The sequence below is a fragment of the Perognathus longimembris genome, chromosome 25, assembly GCF_023159225.1.
Source record: "Perognathus longimembris pacificus isolate PPM17 chromosome 25, ASM2315922v1, whole genome shotgun sequence".
Taxonomy (NCBI): Eukaryota; Metazoa; Chordata; class Mammalia; order Rodentia; family Heteromyidae; genus Perognathus; species Perognathus longimembris.
The window spans coordinates 11,385,467-11,406,127 of NC_063185.1; the positions used below are offsets into that span (position 1 = coordinate 11,385,467).

The window sequence follows — 20,661 nt, forward strand, 5'->3', positions numbered from 1 at the left end:
CTGTGAAGTATAGTGTGCGAGAATGATTACCAAGCAGTTGTTTCTCACCCATCCCTCCTCCGTGTCTCCCTCCCAGAACATCTGAAGAAGCCACTGGAGGACTACATGGCCCACTTCCCCAGTGTACGGATTCTCCGAACCAAGAAACGCGAAGGCCTCATAAGGACCCGGATGCTCGGGGCCACAGCAGCAACTGGGGATGTCATCACCTTCTTGGATTCACACTGTGAAGCCAATGTTAACTGGCTACCTCCCTTGCTTGGTAAGCAGGGGTAGCGAAGGGCAGCCTGCAGTGAGTTCCCAGGTCCTCAGGGGCCCTAGTCTGCTCCAGGGTGGCCCCCTGCAGGCTTCCTAGTCTGTCTGAGAGCATCCTGTAGAATGCCAAGTAGCATAAGCGGTTAAGAAACACCGGGGTGTTCCAGGAGACCTTAAAAATCCCGTCCCTCCCGTCCCTTCTTATCACAGAAAGGGAAGCTGAGACTCAGAAAGGGTAAGTATTGGGCAGATCATGGTTCATGCCTGTCATCCTAGCTATTCCAGAGGCCAAGATCAGAGGATCCAGGTTCAAAGCCAGCCCAGGCAGGAAAATGCCATGACACTCTTATATCTACTTAACCACCCCAAAAGCCAGAAGTGGACCTGTGGCTCACGTAGTAGAGCCCTAGCCTTGAGTGACAAAAGCTTATAGAGGTGGCTCGGACCTGAGTTCAAACCTTAGGACCCGCACGAAAAGAAAAGAAAATGAGAGTGTACTTTTCTTAGATCACCTTAAGTTTTGCTGGGAACTAAGCTATCGCTGTATACTGTGAAAAGTCCTGGGGGAACAGGGACCTGTGGCCCATACCTGCAGTTCTAACTAGTCAGAAGGCTGAGATCTGCAGATCAAGGTGTAAAGCCATCCCAGGCAGGAAAGTACACAAGACTGTTATCTCCAGTTAACCACCAAAAAAGTGGAGCTGTGGCTCAAGTGGTAGTATACCACCCTTGAGTAAAAAAAACTTCTGAGGGACAGATCCCAGGCCCCTGAGTTAAAGCGCTAGTACTGGCACCAAAAAAACACTTTGTAGAGGGGACAGCTCTATGTCAAAAAGCAGAGCTAGTGTTTACTGTGTGATTACAATGAGCCACACAGGTTACACACATGATCTAGTTCTCCCCCCAAATTTATGCAGTTTTGTCATTCAAAGAAACTAAAATTCAGTGATACTGAGTGCCTTTCCTGTTCCTTCAGGACCTCCGTGTCAAAGTCCCCAGCTGTCCAGTTCCAAAATCTCACACAGTGCTGTTTCCCAAGTTCAATTCCATCCAGGAAGCTCTTTGTGACAGATAAGGGGAGTGGGGGAGCCTGTAGGTAAAAGGCAATGTGACCCAGAAGTGTCTGCTACAGCTTGTGGGCAGTGAGACATGGAAACTGGAGATTGGGTAAGGGCTGGCATAGCCCATGGGCCGGACCCAAACCAAGGACTTGGACTGTGATAAGTCACTGAGCCCATGCTGCAAGGCCAGCATCCAAGTTCTCTTCACACTGACAGGCCAGGGCCATCAATGGAGCTACTTGGGGGAATCGCCAGTCTAGAAGGAAGGTGAGCTCCTGGAGATTGTGATCAGCTGTCCAGAGAAGACTGGAAGTTGGTGATGAACTTGTAGCAGACATCAGAATTACCTGAAAGAAGCCAGGCATGGGGCTGGGAATATGTCCTAGTGGTAGAGCACTTGCCTCGTATACATGAAGCCTTAGGTTTGAGTTCTCAGCACTATATATATAGAAAAAGGCAGAAGTGGCGCTGTGGCTCAAGTGGTAGAGTGCTAGCCTTGAGCAAAAAGAACCCAGAGACAGTGCTCAGGCCCTGAGTTCAAGCGACAGGACTGGCAAAAAAAGAAGTCAGGCATGGTGGTACACGTGTATAATCCCACCTGTTTTAGAGGTTGAAACAGGAGGATCATGAGCTTGGAAAAGATATCCAGACAGTATCTCAAAAGCACAGTACAAACCATAGGTCTAGGGCTGTAGCTCACGAGATAGATCACTGCATAGCATGTGTGAGGCTCTGGGTTTAATCCCTGGTAAAGAAAGAAAAAAAAGTTGTTTTTTTTGTTGGTTGGTTTGTTTTGCCAGGCACTAGTGGCTCAGCCTATAATCTAGATAGAAAGTGGAGATCTGAGGGTCGTGGTTTGAAGCCCGTGCAAGCAGACAAATCCACAAGATTCTTATCTCCAATTAACCAAAAAATAAAAATAAAGATTGGAACTAGAGGACTAGAGGTGTAGTTCAAGTGGCAAAGCACCAGTCTTAAGCAAAAAATGCTAAGGGATAGTGCTCCAGCCCTGAGTTCAAACCTCAGTACTATGTATGGTTTTGTGGTTTCCAATCCTTGAGCTTTAACTTGGGGCCTGGGTGCTGTCCCAGAGCTTCCTTTGCTCAAGATTAGTGCTCTACCACTTGAACCAGCACTCCACTTCTGGTTTGTTTTTCTTTTTCTTTTTCTTTTTTTTTTTGGATGGGAGGAGGTAGTTTATTGGAGATAAGAGTCTCGTGGACTTTTCCTGCCTGGGCTGGCTTTGAACTGTGATCCTCAGACCTCAGCCTCCTGGTAGTACCAGCATTTTTTTTAACCACATGAAAGACTTGTGAAGAAACACTACTGCACCTCACCTGGCTGGTCCTAAGTCAGGAAGAAGGAATGAAGGGTCTCAGGTTGTGTTTCTGACCAGCTCCCAACAGATGCTGGTTCAGGGACCTCACTGAGAAGTATTAGCTAGCAAATAGCACCATACCAGGGGTGAGGACCAAATGCCAGGGATTTGATTCCTAACCCAGATCAACAGGGAGCTTTATGATTTGATTACGTGCTTCTGACACTCAGCTCCAGGATCTCAAAGGCTTTGGAGGAAAAGAAAAGATGTAACCCAGAATTTCTGGTAAACTGTTGATTTAATTAAACCAAAGAGACAGTCTACATCTGCCTCTCATTACTGAAAAAGAAAAGAAAAAGAAAAACCTCCCCATAAATCGCCTCATTTGTGGTCCTGAAAGAGCAAGCCATTTGTAGGGTCATTCTGTGACTCATAAAGAGAATGAAGTAGTGGGCCACGAAGCTGAGCTCGTAATCTAAATAGCCCTTAACTCTGTTTCTATGGAAATGTATGAGGGCAATTTTCATAATCTGCAGACGTGCATGGCAGAAACAGCCCCCTCTTTTTATTCAGCTTCCAGCAGAAATGTTAGTCTGTAGTATAAATTTACAAGTCTCCCCCTTTAATAGCAACAGCTGACAGAGCACAGCGTGGCTTTTGTCTGTGAAACCATTAACAACTCCATGCAGGACTCTCTGCCTGCTTTCAAGATTAGATGTTCCTGAGCCCAAGAAGGATTTAACCATCCCAGGAAAGACACTGCTGGTTATCCTTCCTGTCTGCTCCTCTTCCTCTTCTCCCTCTTCCTCCTTTTCTTCCTCTTCCTCCTTCTCTTCCTCTTCCTCCTCTTCTTCCTCTTTCTCTTCTCTCTTTTCTGTCATCATGGCTCCAACAGTCTCTCTGCATTTTATTTCATACGCACCTTTATTTTATTTTTGTTCCAAGACAGGGGCTTGAACTCATGGCCTGGCCACTCTGTCCCTTTAGCTTTTTTTGCGCAAGGTTATCACTCTACCACTTGTGCCACAGCTCCACTAACAGGCATCTCTTGGCTACTTCAGACCGCATCGCTCGGAACCGCAAGACTATTGTTTGCCCGATGATCGATGTGATTGATCACGATGATTTTCGGTATGAGACGCAGGCAGGGGACGCCATGCGGGGAGCCTTTGACTGGGAGCTGTATTACAAGCGGATCCCGATCCCTCCAGAACTGCAGAAAGATGACCCCAGTGACCCCTTTGAGTAAGTATGAGTGACCCAGGCCCCTCCCAACACACAACTCAGCATCACCATGCGCCCACCCCCCCCCCAAAAAAAAAGTACAGCCTCCTAGGGCCCCAGACAGTATACCCACGCTCAGCTTGTGACACACTCTTGAGCTCATAGACTCCCAAATTGCTCCCTTTGGAGTCAGTATCAGAGTTAGCCAATCTGTATTTGGGGTGTTAGGAAAGAAGTTATGAGAGTGCTGGGTTTGGAACAGCCCCATCATCAACATCAGTCTTGCTGGTGGCTCACACCGGTAATCCTAGCTACCCAGGAGGCTGAGATCTGAGGATCATGGTACAAAGCAGAGGTGAGTAGAGACCCTCATGCCATCTCTCTCTCTCTCTCTCTCTCTCTCTCTCTCTCTCTCTTTCTCTCTCTTTCACTCAAGCCTGGTGCCCAGATAGAATCATCATGTGCCAGGCACTGGGCTGAGCTCTTTGTCTGACCCAACTCTACCCCCAGCAAATACAGGCAGGGAATTTGATTATTCCTGCTTTCTCCAGGTTTCAGGTCACAGAGGTATTCATGGAAAGCCTAGCTGTGTGCAGGTCTGTCTGCCTTGGGCCTGTTTTCCCATCATCCTTTTCTGTCCCCTTGGAAGTGTTTGAGGAAGAGCAGCCCAATAGCTGAGGGAAGGAAGAGAATCACCGGTAATGGCAGGTGAGAAGACAGAGGCTTAGGAGGGAGGGAGGGTTTGCCTGAGTTAATGATGGGCCAGAGCTGAGCCAGAAGCAGAGCCATTGTTCTGCACTTCCTGCCTTCTTAGCAGCAGGGATTCACCATCCTTACAAGCTGCCCCCTGAGCTCCTCCCCTAGTTTCCTGTCAGAGGGATCAAGGAGACCTTTGATCCAAAGCCTTCTTTTTAGCTGAATTTGTTCCCTGTTGTTACTGTGATAAATGACTTCAAACTTAGTGACTTTAACACAACACTAGAAGTTCCCATGGTCGAGAGTCTACAGTGACTCTTACCAGCTAAAATCAGTGTTGGCAGGGCTGCTATTCTTTTGTATGCTCTAGGGAGATCCCTCTAAATCTGCCTTTCCCAATCTCTCTAGGATGCCCAAGTCCCTTGGTTCACACCCCATTCCTCCATGTTCAAAGTTAGAGTCTTCAAATCTTGTAATTGTTCTCTGTTGCCCTCCCCTCCCTTTACCTCCTTCATACTGCATCTCCTTTTCTGCCTCTTCCTCTCCCACCTCATACCTTCATCTCTAAGCTCTGTGATCATGTTGAGCGCATGTAGATTACGTTCAACTCACTAAAATAATCTCATTTCTTTTGTGTGTATGCTAGTCCTGGGACTTGAACTCACAGCCTGGGCATCATCCCTGAGCTTTTTTGCTTAAAGCTAGCACTCTAGCACTTGAGCTATAGCTCCATTTCTTGCTTTTTAATGTGTGTGTGTGTGTTTAGATAAAGTAGGCCCTAGCTCCACTTCTAGCACTTTTGCTGGCTTCTAGGAGGTAAGCATCTCATAGACTTCCCCACATGGCCTCAAACTATGATCCTCAGATCTCAGCCTCCTAAGTTGCTACCTGTGTGAGCTGTTGGTGCCTGGCTAATCTCCCCATTTCAGTGTCATTAAATTTGATCTGCTCTGCAGAGTCCCTTTTGCATTGTAGGATTACATATTCATGGTTTCCAGTGGTCAGGACATTGGCACTGGTGGGGGGCGGGGTGTGGAGGGCACAGGGCTACCTCCTCACTGTTGGGACCCTAAGTAAGTCCCAAGTTCTCATTGCCTCATCTAAGAAAGAGAGTGAGGGGTGGTGAAGTATGTCATGGGCAGAGTTCCTGCTGTGTTTCTAATGGGAACCTCTGATGTTGTGGGCCTCAAGGAAGAGCTGGGAGATTGGGTGATGGACTGCAGGGGCAGGAATAGAGTCCAGGCATGACTTCAGTGATTCAGACATTTACAGTCTTCTAACTTCCTCCATCTTCACTGTGCTCAGTGTCTGCTATAAGAGCTCCTCTTAGCCAAGACCATTTCATGCTCTCAGCCCCAGCCTCCAGGCAGCTCAGAGCTGATCCTCAGTTTACCTAAATTCTTGAAGATTAAGACTAATATTAAGCCAGATACCATTAGCTTATACTTGAAATCGAGGCTGAGACCTGGAGACTCCCATCTGCCATTAACATACTGGACTGGAGATATGGCTCAAATGGTAGAGTACCAACCATGAGCAAGAAAACCAAGCAAAGTATAATGCCTATTTGGTTAAAAACCATCTTTGATGCTAGGCACCATTGCCTCATACCTGTAATCCTAGTCATGGGGATTGTAGTTTGAAGTCAGCTTGAGAAGAAAGCTCATGAGCATCTTCTCACAGTGGAGCTGTGGCCCAAGTAATAGAGTGCTAGCCTTGAACCAAAAAGCCTTTAGGAAGAGAAGTTGTAGGCCAGAAAGAGGAAGGCCAGAGTCTTACCCAGAGGGCTTTAGTGTCCCATACAGACAAGCTGTGTTCAAGGAGCAGCCGTGTGGGACACCACCAGCCACCAGAAGAGTCGTATCATTAAGCTGCAGGACACCTGTGTCCTCACGCTATGTCCTTCTTCTTTGACAGGTCTCCTGTGATGGCTGGCGGCCTCTTTGCCGTAGACCGGAAGTGGTTCTGGGAGCTGGGTGGGTACGACCCAGGCCTGGAGATCTGGGGAGGGGAGCAGTATGAAATCTCCTTCAAGGTGAGTCCACATTCGGGCAGCCCCTTTCTCCTGGGCAGCCTTCTTAGCCCCAATCCTGGTGGGATGCCTGTCTATCATTTGAGGCCTAAAGGGTTCTGTAGCCTACTCTGCTTCTCAGGTGAATTTAGGGTACTTTCGAGGGTGCAGTGAATCATCTCCACCACAGCTCTGACTGGCATTTGCCTTGCATATCTTCTTAAGATGTTGGGAAACACAGACATACAGACCCAGAGCAATACTCTGCTCTGAGAATGGCTACACAGCTTTCAGAGATTCCTGGCCACCCTCTCAAGTCATGTTCTGTCTGTTACTGCAGGCGTTTGACACAAGGACTAGTGAGGAAAATCTCCAGTCATAGAATACAAAAGGCCCAGATTCAAAGTCCAAATCCAGCACTCAAGAGCTGTGTGATGTTGGGCAAGTTAGATTATTTCTCCAAGCTTTCTTTTTTTCCTCATGTGAAATATGGTTGTTGTTGTTATTGCCAGTGGCTCAAGCCTGTAATCCTAGCTACTCAGGAAGCTGAGATTTGAGGATTGTGGTTCAAAGCCAGCTCAGGCAGGAAAGTCTGTGAAACTCTTATCTCTAATTAACCACCAAAAGTTCCAGAAGAGGAGCTGTAGCTCCAGTAGTAGAATGTCAGCCTTGAGCACAAAAGCTCAGGGACATTGCCCAAGCCCTGAGTTCAAGCCCTAGGATCAGCACTAATAATATTTATTACAAATTTCTCTTACAGAGATCCTGTGACAATTAAGTGAGATAACGTATAGAAAGTGTTTAGCATGCCGCCAGCAATTAATAATTGGCAGGTGTTACTAAAGATGTAATGAACAAATGTTTACTGTAAGCTTCCTTAATCAACCCGTAGGCCATAGAAGCTGTCTGACAGTGATTGTAAAGAAGTTACTAGTTAATTAATTACCACTTAGGAAGTTGAGTCCACATTCTCATCTTTATTTTTGGGGCTCTGCTTTGCTCTGAGATGAAGAAAGCTCAGTCCTTATGAGGGGAAGGTTGGTTTGTCCTGTGCTCTTATGGTTGAAGACTTGGCTGAGGCAGATACTAGCCTATGAGCAGTTGCGGGGGGCGGGGGGGGGCGGGAAGGGGGGAAGGGCAAGACACTGGAGCTAGCCTGATAGCAAAGATCAGATTCTAGCTCTGCCTGTTTCTACCAGCTGTGTGATCCTGGATCAGGACTTCTTACCTCTCTAAACCTTGGCTTTTGCTTCTATAAAATGGCTTGAGTGGGTGCTGGTGACTCACACCTGTAATCCTAGCAACTCAGGAGGCTGAGATCTGAGAATCATGATTCAAAGCCAGCCTAGGCAGGAAAATCCATGAGATGTCCAGTTTAAAAAACAAACGAACAAAACCATAGTGGAGCTGTAGCTCGAGTAGAGCACTAGCCTTGAGCAAAAAAAGCTGAATTCAAGCCCTAGTACTGGCACACACACAGAAATAAAAAGGGGTTTTCGATACTTTAATCGTCAAGGCTATTGAAAGGATTAAATGAGACTGTGCTCCTTAGGTTCCTTTAAATAAATATCTTGGGCTGGGAATATGGCCTAGTGGTAAAAGTGCTCACCTCATATACATGAAGCCCTGGGTTTGATTCCTCAGCACCACATATATAGAAAAAAGCCAGAAGTGGCGCTGTGGCTCAAGTGGTAGAGTGCTAGCCTTGAGCAAAAAGAAGTCAGGGACAGTGCCCAGGCCCTGAGTCCACGGCCCAGGACTGGCAACACAAACAAATAAATAAATATCCTAAAGTATTGTCATTATCCACAAATCAACATATTGTAATCTATAACACTGGTTGAGTGGTGCAGAACTGAGGCGCACACACACACACACACACACACACACACACACACACACACAGGAATTGAGCTGGGAATGTGGCTCAGTGGTAGAGTGCTTGTCTAGCATGCATGAAGGAAGCCCTGAGTTCCATTCCTCAGCACCACATACACAAAATAAGCCAGAAGTGTCACTGTAGCTCAAGTAGTAGAATGCTAGTCTTGAGCAAAAGAAGCTCAGAGACAGTGCCTAGGCCCCGAGTTCAAGCCCCGGACGGGGGGAAAAAACAAACGAGTTATGCTAGTATATAATCTTGTTTGAGGCTTTTGTTGTTTTGATATGGGAGGGAGTCTCACCCTGCAGTCCAGGCTGGCCTGGAACTCTCGATCCTCCTGCCTCAGCCTCCCAAATGCTGGGATTACAAGCATGTACTACTACCTTGCTTGCTGAAATACTGTTTGGGTTTGAAAAGCAGTCTGTGTCTGTTTTAATGATTTCTGAAGCTGTCTGCCCTGAGGGGGCCAGTCCTTCAAAGGAAACTTACAGTAATATCCAGAAGTAATGTTCAAAACCTTTAACAACTGCAGTGGCACAGCAACAAGCAGTTGGGTCAGATGCCATTGCAAACAGTGCATGTGACTGCTGAACTCCAGCCCACCAGAAGCTTGCCCAGCCTTTCACATGGGGTGGCCTAATGAATCCTCACAACAACCTGGAAGGTTCTGTCTTCTCTATATTGAATTCACAGGGAGGCAAGTAGGGCTCAGACCACACAGTCAGAAGTTAACTGGGCCAGGGCCTGCCGACTCCAAAGCTCACACTCTGGCCCACTGGGTTTTATGGACCTTTTGTTGGAACATCAGAGGAAAGCAATTGAGAGGAAAATTGGCCTCAATCTCTTCCCCTTTTTTCTTGGTGTTTGCTTCTTTCTTGGGTTGTTTCTAATTTACTTGGGTATTGGTAGTCTCTGGGTGACTTGAATTAGCAATTGTCCGAGTTAGAAATAGCAAGTAGGTTTACTCTTGCAGCCACCTCTATCTACTCCATTGGTCGGGGCTGCCCTATTCTGTGTTGTTTGTTCTGAAGCTGAATCCAAGTTCATCCAGACAAGTGTAGTGATTGATTAGTCATGCCTGCCTTGGGTGCAGGTTTGGTGTTTGATGGTACATAGGTCATTTATTAGTAACCCTGGCCCATGGAGTCTCATTTTCCAAATAGTATATTCCATGAGTATAGTGAAATCAACAGAGTTTAACTTTTCAGTCCTCCCAGATTTTGTCTTCTGGACCTTTATGTGTAAGATATTCTTCCAAGTTGATTCCCAGAAATGGGCCCATCCGAATTCTGAAGTCTTACCATAAATTTTAGTGGAGTAGGGATCATTTCCTCTTCCAGTCAATGTTACATCCCCAGTACCTAAAGGACTGCCTTGACATGGCTGAATGCTTGGAGCAGCTGTGTCACTGACCAGAACCAGCTCCAAGTTTCTCTAGCTCCTTAGTCCACAAGTCAGAAACTCCTGCCCAACAGCGAGTAGAGAAAAATAGACACAAAGAGATTTTGTGGGTGTGTGCCAGCCCTGGGGCTTGAATTTGGTGCCCAGGCACTGTCTCTGAGCTTTTTTGCTCAAGACTAGCACTCTACCACTTGAACCATAGGTTTGCTTCTGCCAGGTTGGCTTCCAGCCACAATCCTCAGCTCTCAGCCTCCTGAGTAGCTAGAATTACAGGCGTGAGCCACTGGTGCCCGGCCACAAAGGAATGTCTAAACCCAAAGTGATTCTGTTCCCTGGGTTTCAAAGGCCCATCTCATGTTGCTCATCAGGCAATTATAGCGGAACAAATGGCTTTTTTTCCCCTTTCCACACAGTTTATTTACAAAAGACTTGGTAATGAAGCTGTACTGGAAGTCTCATCCAGGAGAGAGAAGACGGCTGGCTCCTATTTCCATTTTGATCCAATTATGTCTGTCACTCTCCAGGGGAAACAAGGCAATGTAATGAGACGGCCCTGAGCTCTGGAAAGGAGACTTTTCTCCTTTGGCTCCCTCTCTCTTGGCTTTGAGAACCCAGGTTCTGGAGCCAGCGACAGCCCATCTGCCAGTGCACTTGTGTCCTACCCCAGGGATGGTCTGTCCGCGGGCCCAAGCCATCTGCCCGCAGCTCCTCGCTCACATAGAGTGTCTGCCACAGCCAGAGCCAGGTATCTCCCAAGGGCTCATTTCTCCCTGATTAATCTGCTAGACCAACTGACCTTCTTTCCTTCCTACCGGCCTTCCTTTCTTCCTTCCTTCCTTTCTTCCTTCCTTCCTTCCTTCCTCCCTTAACTTCCTTCCTTCCTTCCTTCCTTCCTTCCTTCCTTCCTTCCTTCCTTCCTTCCTTCCTTCCTTCCTTCCTTCCTTCCCTCCCTCCCTCCCTCTTTCTCTCCCCAGTACTAGGACTTAAACTCAGGGCCTGGGTGCTATCCCTGAGCTTTTTTGCTCAAGGTTAGTGCTCTACCACTTGAGCCACAGCTCAAGAAACTTGCCTGCCTGCCTGGCTTTGAACTGCAGTCCTCAGATCTCAGCCTCCTGAGTAGCTTAGATGACAGGTGTAAGCCAGCCAGCTCCCAACTCCCTTCTTCTTAGTGACACAGAAAACCCAAGTCTGAAAGGCACAGTGTATTCTTAGAATAAGAGGAATTGATAGGTGCCGTCAGGACTATGGATTCATATTTTGGCCCTGGTTTTTCTTTTTTTTCTTTTTTTTTTTTTTTTTTTTTTTTTTTTGCCAGTCCTGGGCCTTGGACTCAGGGCCTGAGCACTGTCCCTGGCTTCTTCCCGCTCAAGGCTAGCACTCTGCCACTTGAGCCACAGCGCCGCTTCTGGCCGTTTTCTATATATGTGGTGCTGGGGAATCGAAACTAGGGCCTCGTGTATCCGAGGCAGGCTCTCTTGCCACTAGGCTATATCCCCAGCCTGGCCCTGGTTTTTCTGACCATGTGTTTATCCTGATGGGGAAACCCTCAGAAAAGCTGTTCCAAAAATGTGTAGAAGAGTTCATGGCTTTTTTTGCCTTCCCCCCTCCCCACCACAGCTTTTGTTCTGCCTGGAGGTTCAGTGGATCTTGGACTCCACAGCCAAGTACCCAGTCCCTTCGTGAGCTGTCCCTGCTTCTCTCTCTCTCCCTTTCCCCCATTTTCCTTGCACCCTATTGTATTACTCTGAACTCTGTCTCCGATGGCCCAAACCAAGTTAACCTGATGGATGCAAAAAGCCAAATCTAATGGGTCCAGCTATCTTCCGAGGTGAGCTGCTACAGGCAGGAGCCCAGGACTAGCCCCTCTCCTCTGCTCGCAGGCACTCAGTCCTTTCCTTGGCCTCCCTCTCAGGGAAGTTTTGTGACCTGTAGACCTTCCACAAAAGATGTCACTTTTTGCCATCACTCTGTGGAAGACTCCAGATTGAGTCTCCTTGGCCTGCCAATGTCTTGTCCATCACTAAGCAACATGTTTAGAAGCCGACCTGATTCACTGTCTCTGAAACACCTTTCCTTAGGCATGCTAATCCACATTACCCTTTGGGTCTCAGCTCTTAGCTCAGGTGGCCAACTTTCAACCTTCCTATGTTGCTTAGCGACCACCCCCGACATGGTACCCCTCCTCAATATCCCCAGTTTTCCCAGCATGGCTTTGAGTCCCTGTGTCTCCATGAATCTTGATAGCCTAAACCCCCAGTATCTGGTTCACACTGATGTTAGAAATACAGATGTTTCACAGTGGCATTTCATATCCCTCAACCCACTATGAGTCCGGAAGTTCACTGAAGTTACCTAACTTAACCAGTCAGACACCAAAGCCTAGCCACACAGAACAACTAGAGACTGTCAACTACTCACCTTAAGATTTCAGGGCTGCCTGAAATCCCAGCCCAGCTTCTACCAGTATAAGGATGGGCCCAAAGTCAAAGAATGGTTTCTATGAATATAATCTATTGGGGAGGGGGGGGGTGTAGGTGTTCATACCACTACTAGGTCTTGAGCTCAAGGCCTCATACTCTTATTTAGCTTTCTCATGCTAAAATAACAATCTACCACTTGAGCCATGCCTCCACTTCCAGCTTTTTGCTAGTTCATTGGAGTTAAGATTCTTGCAGCTTTCCTGACTGGGCTGGCTTGAATTGGGATCCTCAGATCTCAGCCTCCTGAGTAGGTAGGATTGTACAGGCCGGAGCCACCAGCACCGAGCTGTCTATTGCTCTTGTGCCATTGTAACACTGAGAAATCCTAAGTCAGACTGTTGGAAGTTGGAGGCTTGTCTGTGACTGTTGGTGTGATCAGATTTTCCATTTCCCTCCCCCTGTGGCACCATCTTCGGGTAATGGTGTGAGGCGGACAAAGAGCTCAGCACGATGGCAGCACCCCGGCTTCTGTGTCTGCCCTCCATCCACATAGGCACCCCAAGCCACTCCCATCACTGCCTCCCAAGACCCCCTACCCAGCTCCTGCTGTCCTGTTTTCCTTCCTGCTTGGTCTTACACAGATGGGGGTGGTGTGGGTTACAAGTGGCGATGTCAGGGTGAACAGGAAAGGAATTGCACCACATCCAGAGGGCTCAGCTGTCTTCAACTGCAATTTGCAGGAGAGAGAACGCGTCCACGCAGAACCACGTGGCTTAATGAGAGTAAGAACGATGAGGCTCTGGGGCAATGTAAGTGGATATATCATTTGTGAAGAGCGATCTTGCAAAAATCTGTTAGGTTCCAGAGCGTGCACATCCTTCGCCCTGAAATCTCATTCCCACGAGTTTACCCCCAGAGACACACAGCGCATAGATGAGCAATGATCTAGGAAGAAGCTGTTGGTTGGAGTAGTACTGTCAGTTGGATAAGATGGGTTACGACCCAAATGCATTTCCCTGGGGGATACAATCTATGAGAGCATGCTTAAATGGTGGACTATTGCATCACAGAAGGTAGATGAGCCAGGCTCTGCGTGACTCGTGCCTGTAAGCCTAGCTATTCAGGAGGCTGACATCTGAGGATTATGGGTTCAAAGCCGCCCCAGGCAGTTAAAGTCTGTGAGACTCTTATCTCCAGTGAACTATCAAAAAGCTAAAAGTAGGGCTGGGGATATGGCCTAGTGGCAAGCGTGCTTGCCTCGTATACATGAAGCCCTGGGTTCAATTCCCTAGCACCACATATATAGAAAACGGCCAGAAGGGGCGCTGTGGCTCAAGTGTGGCAGAGTGCTAGCCTTGAGCAAAAAGAAGCCTGGGACAGTGCTCAGGCCCTGAGTCCAAGGCCCAGGACTGGCCAAAAAAAAAAAAAAAAAGAAAGCTAAAAGTAGAGGTATGGATCAAGAGGTAGAATGCCAACGCTGATTGAAAGAACTAAGAGACAATGCCCAGGCATGCACGCGCGCACACACATACATTCACACACACAAAGAAGTTATATACATCCAAATTTAAGTTTTAAGATACTAATAAAAAAAAATGAGGGGCTGGGAATGTGGCTGTGTGGTAGAGTGCTTGCCTCGCATACATAAAGCCCAGGGTTCGATTCCTCAGCACCCCATATACAGAAAAAGCCGGAAGTGGCTCTGTGGCTCAAGTGGTAGAGTGCTAGCCTTCAGCAAAAAGGAACCAGGGACAGTGCTCAGGCCCTGAGTTCAAGCCTCAGGACTGGCAAAAAATGTATATGCTTGAGTATTATATATGTGCACATATAAGTATATGTATAATGTGATCTTCTATTCAAGGCTTTTTGTTTGTTTGTTTTTGCCAGTCCTAGGGCTTGAACTCGGCGCCTGAGTGTTGTCCTCAGAGCTTTTTTGTTCCCAGTTACCATTCTGCCACTTGAGCCACAACTCCACTTCTGGCTTTTTTTGCTGATTCATTGGAGATGAGAGTCTCACAGACTTGCCTACCCGGGCTGGCTTTGAACTGCGATCCTCAGATCTCAGCCTTCTGAGTAGCTAGGATGACAGGCATGAGCCACCAGCACCTGGCTCCCACATACATTCTCCAACACATTGCTTGAGCCATTTACTCAATTCTAGGATGAGATTTTTCACAGCCAGGACACACCAGTGAAGAATCTCCCACAGAAGGCCTGGCCCAGTGGTACCTCCGGGTCTGTTCTAGAGTTCAAGGGCACAGCCATTGTCTTGAGTGGATGAAAACAGGTTCAGGAACCCAGAGGGCCAGCCTGCAGGGCCAAGAGAGAGACAGGAATCTGTAGGAGGGTTCCCCAGAGGGGGTCTGAAAAGATACAGGAACACTTAGGGCTGCACAGGGGGAGGGGGGCGGGGCGGGGAAGGCTAGTCTAGATAAAAATAAATGTAATCACTAAAAATGTTTCAGATTGTTCTTGCACAAGAGTCACCCTGCTGTCAAGAGACTGATGAAATGGGATATGTAAAATAAGGCAAGTGGAGTGCCTGTGGTGCATGCCTATCATCCTAGCTACTCTGGAGGCTGATATCTGGAAGATCACAGTTCGAAACCAGCTGGGGGAAGGAAAGGCTGTGAGCTACTTAACTCCAATTAACTTCTCAAAAGCTGGAGGTGGAGCTGTGGCTCAAGTGGTAGAGCACCAGCCTTGAGCACAACAGCTAAGGGCCAGGCCCTGAATTCAAGCCAAGCCCCTGAGTTCAAGCTCCAGTACTGACAATGAGAGAGAGAGAGAGAGAGAAGCAGATTGCTGCAGAAACTGTTCACAGTGAGATATTACTACCCAATACCTGGAACATCTGGGCAACAGGCCACCTAGGCAGAAAAGCGAGGTGCCAGTTTGAACATCCAGGGGAGCAGGCTGTTTGCTGGAAGGGTAGAGAAAAGTCTAGAGAGAGGCCACTGAAACCCAAAGGGGCCCAGGTGCCAAATCAGCCCTGAAGTGGCCACACCAGAGGGAGAAAGGCTTTGTGTTGCAAAGGCTATCCCAAATGGCAGCGGGGCAGCCTGGGGCCACCAGCCTGTAGCACCTGCGTGTGGTCTCCCGTATGGTCTCCCTCCCCAATCCAGCTGCAACGTCACTGCCATGAGCTTGGCACACATCTCCCCCCCCAGTATGGGGGGCCCTCCCCCCCATGACTCCCTTTGCTGAAGGTGGTTTTCACAATAGCTTCCTCACAGGGGTGTTGTGGAAGAAATGGAATAGTATATGTTTTATCGGGCCCGGAACCAGACACGAAGGAGACACTGGGTGAATGGTAGCCTTCGTGGCTGTGAGCCTCCTGTTTAGAAAAGAAGCAGAAGAGCAAGAGATTAAGTACCAGGGCCCGGGTTCCAGTGGCGGCTCCATCTGCTGGTTGGCTGTGTAGCCTTGGGAAAATGGTTTAACCGCTCTGGACTTAACTGTCTTCATCTCTTAACGTGGAAATTCAAGAAGCCTTACTTCCTTACTTCCGTGTGTGTGTGTGTGTGTGTGTGTGTGTGTGTGTGTGTGTGTGTGTGCATGTTAGAACAAAATATATCTAAAGCTCTCTGAGACTGGAAGAGGATAAATATCCATGAATGGTTGGCAGTGCACATAGCCCTGTGGTGGTTGTGATTGGATGGTGGTAGCAGAAAGACAGACTCAGAGGAAAGAACTTCTCAGCTACAGATCTTGGCCCTGGGCCCAGATCTGAAACAAACACTCTGCGAGACCTTGGGCTCACCTGCCCCTTCTGCTGAGCTTTTTTTTTTTTATTTCCTCCCCTCCAAAGGAGCACTTAATCACCCCAGCCTGGCAGGGCTGTCAGGGCTGTCGCTGGTCTGTGTGAAGTGGCACTCAGGTTCCCAAACACACAGCTCTAGCAACCCCTGGGGGAAATGAGCAAGCCCCCCCCCCCCCGGGAGCCGTATGTCCAGCCTGCATGGGGATTGTCACACTTGCCCGAGCTGTGAGGAAAACAGTAACTCACACCTGTAATCCCAGCTACTCAAGAGACTGAGATCTGAGGCTCACTATTTGAAGCCAGCCTACGCAAGAAAGTCTGGGAGACTCTTGATCTCCAGTGAACTGCCAAAAAGCCGGAAGTGACGGTGTGGCTTGTGAGGTAGAGTGCCGGCCTGGTTGGTGCCTTTGGACTGAAGGCGCTCTCTCTGGCTTGGGCCGTGGTGCCTGGCTTCTGATCCATCCCTTCTGACAGGGTTTGAGGACAAAGCTGGCCGGGGACTAGGGCATTTGTAGCCTTGGCAGCCTCTTCATGGGCTATCATAACAGCAGAGAAGGCAGAAGGCTGTTAAGGAGACTACTGAGGGAGAGAGGGAGGTCCCAAGTATAAGCCCCACAACTGGCACCAAAAAAAAAGTTAATTTTCTACTTCGCTGTGTGTATGTGCATGCGCCAGTCCTGGAACTTGAACTCAGAACCTGAGCACTGTCCATTTGCTTTTTCACTCAATAATGGTGTTCTACCACTTGAGTCAAAGCTCCATTTTGGCCTTTTGCTGGTTAATTGCAGGTTAAGAGTCTCACAGACTTGCCTGCTCAGACTTTGAACCGTGATCCTCAGATCTCAGCCTCCTGAGCAGCTGGGATTGCAGGTGTGAGCCGCTGGAACCTTGCAGGAGCTTCTTTGCTGGGGAACTGGGCCTGATTTCCCTGTGCCAAATGTGGCCAGCCTGTGGTGTCTCCCACACTTAGCCTTCACCTCCATTCAGCCTCACCTCATCTGAAAGGGGGTTGCAGGTGCGCATGCACACTTTTCCCACCTATCAGAGCAGGAAGCAGGCTTTTAGATTGATTTTAAAACAACACTTTTTTAAGGCTGGGTGCCAGTGACTCACGCCTGTAACCCCAGCTTTGCAGAAGGCTGAGGTCTGTGGATCGCAGTTGAAAGCCCAGATAGGAAACTCCATGAGATTCTTATCTCCAATGAACTTCCAAAAAGCCAGAAGTGGAGCTGTGTGGCTCAAGTGGTAGAGTGCTAGCCTTGAGAGAAAAAAAAACAAAACAAAACTCAAAGGATAGCACCCAGGCCCCCGAGTTTAAGCCCCAAGATTGGCACACACACACCAAAAAAATAAAAACCACTTTCTTTTTTTTTGTTTGTTTGTTTTTGTTTTTGTTGCCAGTCCTGGGGCTTGGACTCAGGGCCTGAGCACTGTCCCTGGCTTCTCTCTGCTCAAGGCTAGCACTCTGCCCCTTGAGCCACAGCGCCACTTCTGGCCATTTTCTATACATGTGGTGCTGGGGAATCAAACCCAGGGCTTCATGTATAGGAGGCAAGCACTCTTGCCACTAGGCCATATTCCCAGCCCAAACCCACTTTCTTAAGCACGAATGTTAGATTCGAACTCAGTACTCACTAGAGAACCCTATGCTGCGTCTCCCTGGCACCTGGAGCTTCTAAGCACACAATAGATGTTGAGTTACTGCTGTAATTCTCATCACATTGTTTTCCAAGCACAGCTAATTAGGGTTAAACCCCACAGGGGTCCCATGCTAGGGTAGCCACTGTAAGGGCCTTGCTGCCCCTACCCGCCCCCCTCCACCTTTTTACGTTCTCCAGATCCACATCACTTCTGTGTCTTTCCTCCTTGGTTTCAGTGATAAGAGCGAGTCATTGTCTTTTATAGACACTGTCATGAAACCTGTCATCACACAAAAGAAGTTTGCTAATAAAATGAATCACAGCAGCACTGAAGGTAGAAGAGAGAACCAGGCTTTTACAGTGCGATTGCTGCTTGTTCGAGGCATGGCGTTTGTGTGAGAGAAGTCTTCCTCCGATAGAGAACCAAAAGGAACCAAGATTCAAGCTGGCAGGGTGTGTTTAGGAGCTTCTTGTGACCCCCCAGAGCTGGAGGCCAATGCCTGAGGATAAGGGGGCCAGGGAGGAGCTAGATGGTGGAGAAGGCTGGTACCAGATACTAAAGGCCACCAGGAGAGGGCCTGACAAAATGGAGCCTGCGTTCTCATCTCAAATACAATGAGTCCTGAGCTGGGCGCCTGTGGCTCGCGCCTGTAATCTTGCCTACTTTAGAAGGCTGAGATCTGAGGATCTAAGTTCTAGCCCCGGTAACACCAACGTGTGCACACACACATACACAAGAGGGACCTGAGCCATAAGCAGAGCCAAAGGGGTTGGGATCTGGGATCCAGGTCTCCCATCTTGACACCTCTCCATCTCTGCCTCCAGCTCTTATCTCCCTGGAAGGACACACACACACACACACACACACACACACGCACGCACGTCTTGGAATGTTATGTTGCAAAAGAGAGGTGACCCAATTGTGTGTCTGTCTCACTTGTGAACCAAAGCCAAAATCCAGCCAGGATCCATCTTTCAGGAAAATGGAACTTTCTGCCCAAGAAATATTTAAAAAAAAAAATCCTCCTGCCTGAAGCTTCATGACTTATATTCTTGCTAAAATTACCAGAAAGGGGGAGAAAAAAATGACCTGGGGCATCTCCTCCAGAGGCTAAAGAATCAATGACAAGATTGTCTTCTCAGCAGTCAGACCTGCTCGGAGCCGTTGCCTTGGGCTTCGTCCATCTGCTTCCACAGGAAGTGCACAAGGACTGACTGCCTTAAGCCAAAAACGGCCCCAGGCACAAGGGCATCGGTGGAAAGGAGACCCAAGACCCCCTGCCCACGCCGACCCTCCATTGAGTGATCTCAGAGGGACTAGAAAGCCCTCTCCTGCTGAAGGCCACAGAAAATGATCTTCAGTTGGTAATAGCCATGTACACGGTGGGCAGGGAGAGCACTGCTGGGCTGTGAGCACTCCCTTGTGGTGGTATCAGCAAGATCTTGACCCTCCATCCCAGACCATTGCATACGGGAACACCAAATCCATTCCCACCAGGCACCAGTGGCTCACCATCCGCGATCCTAGCTTCTCAAGAGGCTGAGATCTGAGAGTCATGGTTCAAAGCCAACCCAGGCAGAAAAGCAGGTTGAGAGAGATTCAACACCCCCACCCCCACCCAATCAACCATCGAACAAGCTGGAAAGGTTGCTGTGACTCCAGTGGGTCAGTCCAAGGTGTGGTGACCGACTGTGCGAGGTGCATTCTGGGTAGCCTGTGCTGGACGGTCCCTGTGGGGCATTAGCGAGACAAGTTTATCTAAGTCAGCCCCACCCCATTGCATCCTAGGTCCAGGGACCATGGAGCTGAGCCCAGCATCCCACGCCAGGATTCTTCTAGACAACTCCAGACATCCGGGGACTCTCGAGGCATGTTGAATGCCTCAGACCCGGTTACCTTGGTCCCTCAGGTACCTTAGGCTGATAGGACCACAGGAGCCAGAGAGGTACCAGCAAAGAGAGCTCTGGAAATGGAGCCTCCATCTACACAAAGGCTCCCCCTGCTGGTGGGAGCTGCAGCTGCAGCGTTGTAAGTTAATGCAGGTTGAATGTATGAAGTCTGGAGAGCTGGCCACAGGCCTGGTCAGCTGCCCAGAAAACATTTAAAAAATAGAACCGGGCAATGTATCCCCCACATACACACCTGCTGAGAACTTCTCTTCTCCCCACCCCCCAGAAAAGGCAGAAGGGCAAGCCAGGAATGACCTGGGCAAGATCTGCAGACCAAAGACATCCGCTCCACATCAATCACTTCAGAGGAAGGGAAGAATTATGGTTATGGGATGCTGGCGCCTGATCAATATCTCCTGCTTTGAAAATAAACTTCTTGGCTTGGCCTTGACATGAATCTACCATCAGGAGCCCATTATCTGGAGACCAATGTTCTGTTCTATTGACTTCCTTGATTTTTTTTTCCCCTCTTCCAAGATCAGAACATAATTGCTTTTCTCCAAGCAGCACTTTAACTAATTGCAACCCGTGCATCGTCTCTCTCTCTTGGGAAACCCAGGACAGAGCTCATCCAGGCTTAGAGATTCAGACAGCAGAACCAAGGTTCTTGCAGTGTAAGGCGGAAAACCGCCCTTATGAGAACCTTCATGATGCCGGAAACTCTCACCCTTCATTCACCCTGCCATTCAAACAGCGAGGGCTCTTTTTGCACAGAATTGGGGTGTTGGGTGTCTTTCATGGGGTATGTCCTGTCCTTCATCTACAAGAGGGAGACTGGAAACAAGGTTGAAAAGAATTCCCAGGATGTGGCTCAGCAGTAGAGTGCTTGTCTAGCAGGCACAAAGCCCTGGGTTCGATTCCTCAGTGCCACATACACAGAAAAAGCCAGAAGTGGTGCTGTGGCTCAGGTGGTAGAGAGCTAGCCTTGAGCACAGAGAGGCTCCGGGACAGTGCTCAGGCCCTGAGTTCAAGCCCCAGAACTGGCAAGAGAAAAAAAAAAGTCTTTCCCAATCCTAAGCTTGGGGAAGTCTTACAGGCTCTCA

At 48.6% G+C, this 20,661-nt stretch overlaps 1 protein-coding gene across 1 annotated transcript in view; it reads left to right on the top strand.

Moving 5' to 3' along the window:
- Window positions 1-20,661, top strand: part of Galnt10 (polypeptide N-acetylgalactosaminyltransferase 10) — a 165,582-nt gene that overhangs the window by 136,077 nt on the left and 8,844 nt on the right. The window contains exons 5-7 of the mRNA XM_048334333.1: window positions 77-262; window positions 3,696-3,879; window positions 6,472-6,589. Coding sequence (XP_048190290.1) covers window positions 77-262; window positions 3,696-3,879; window positions 6,472-6,589 — 488 coding nt within the window. The remainder of the gene's footprint in view (window positions 1-76; window positions 263-3,695; window positions 3,880-6,471; window positions 6,590-20,661) is intronic.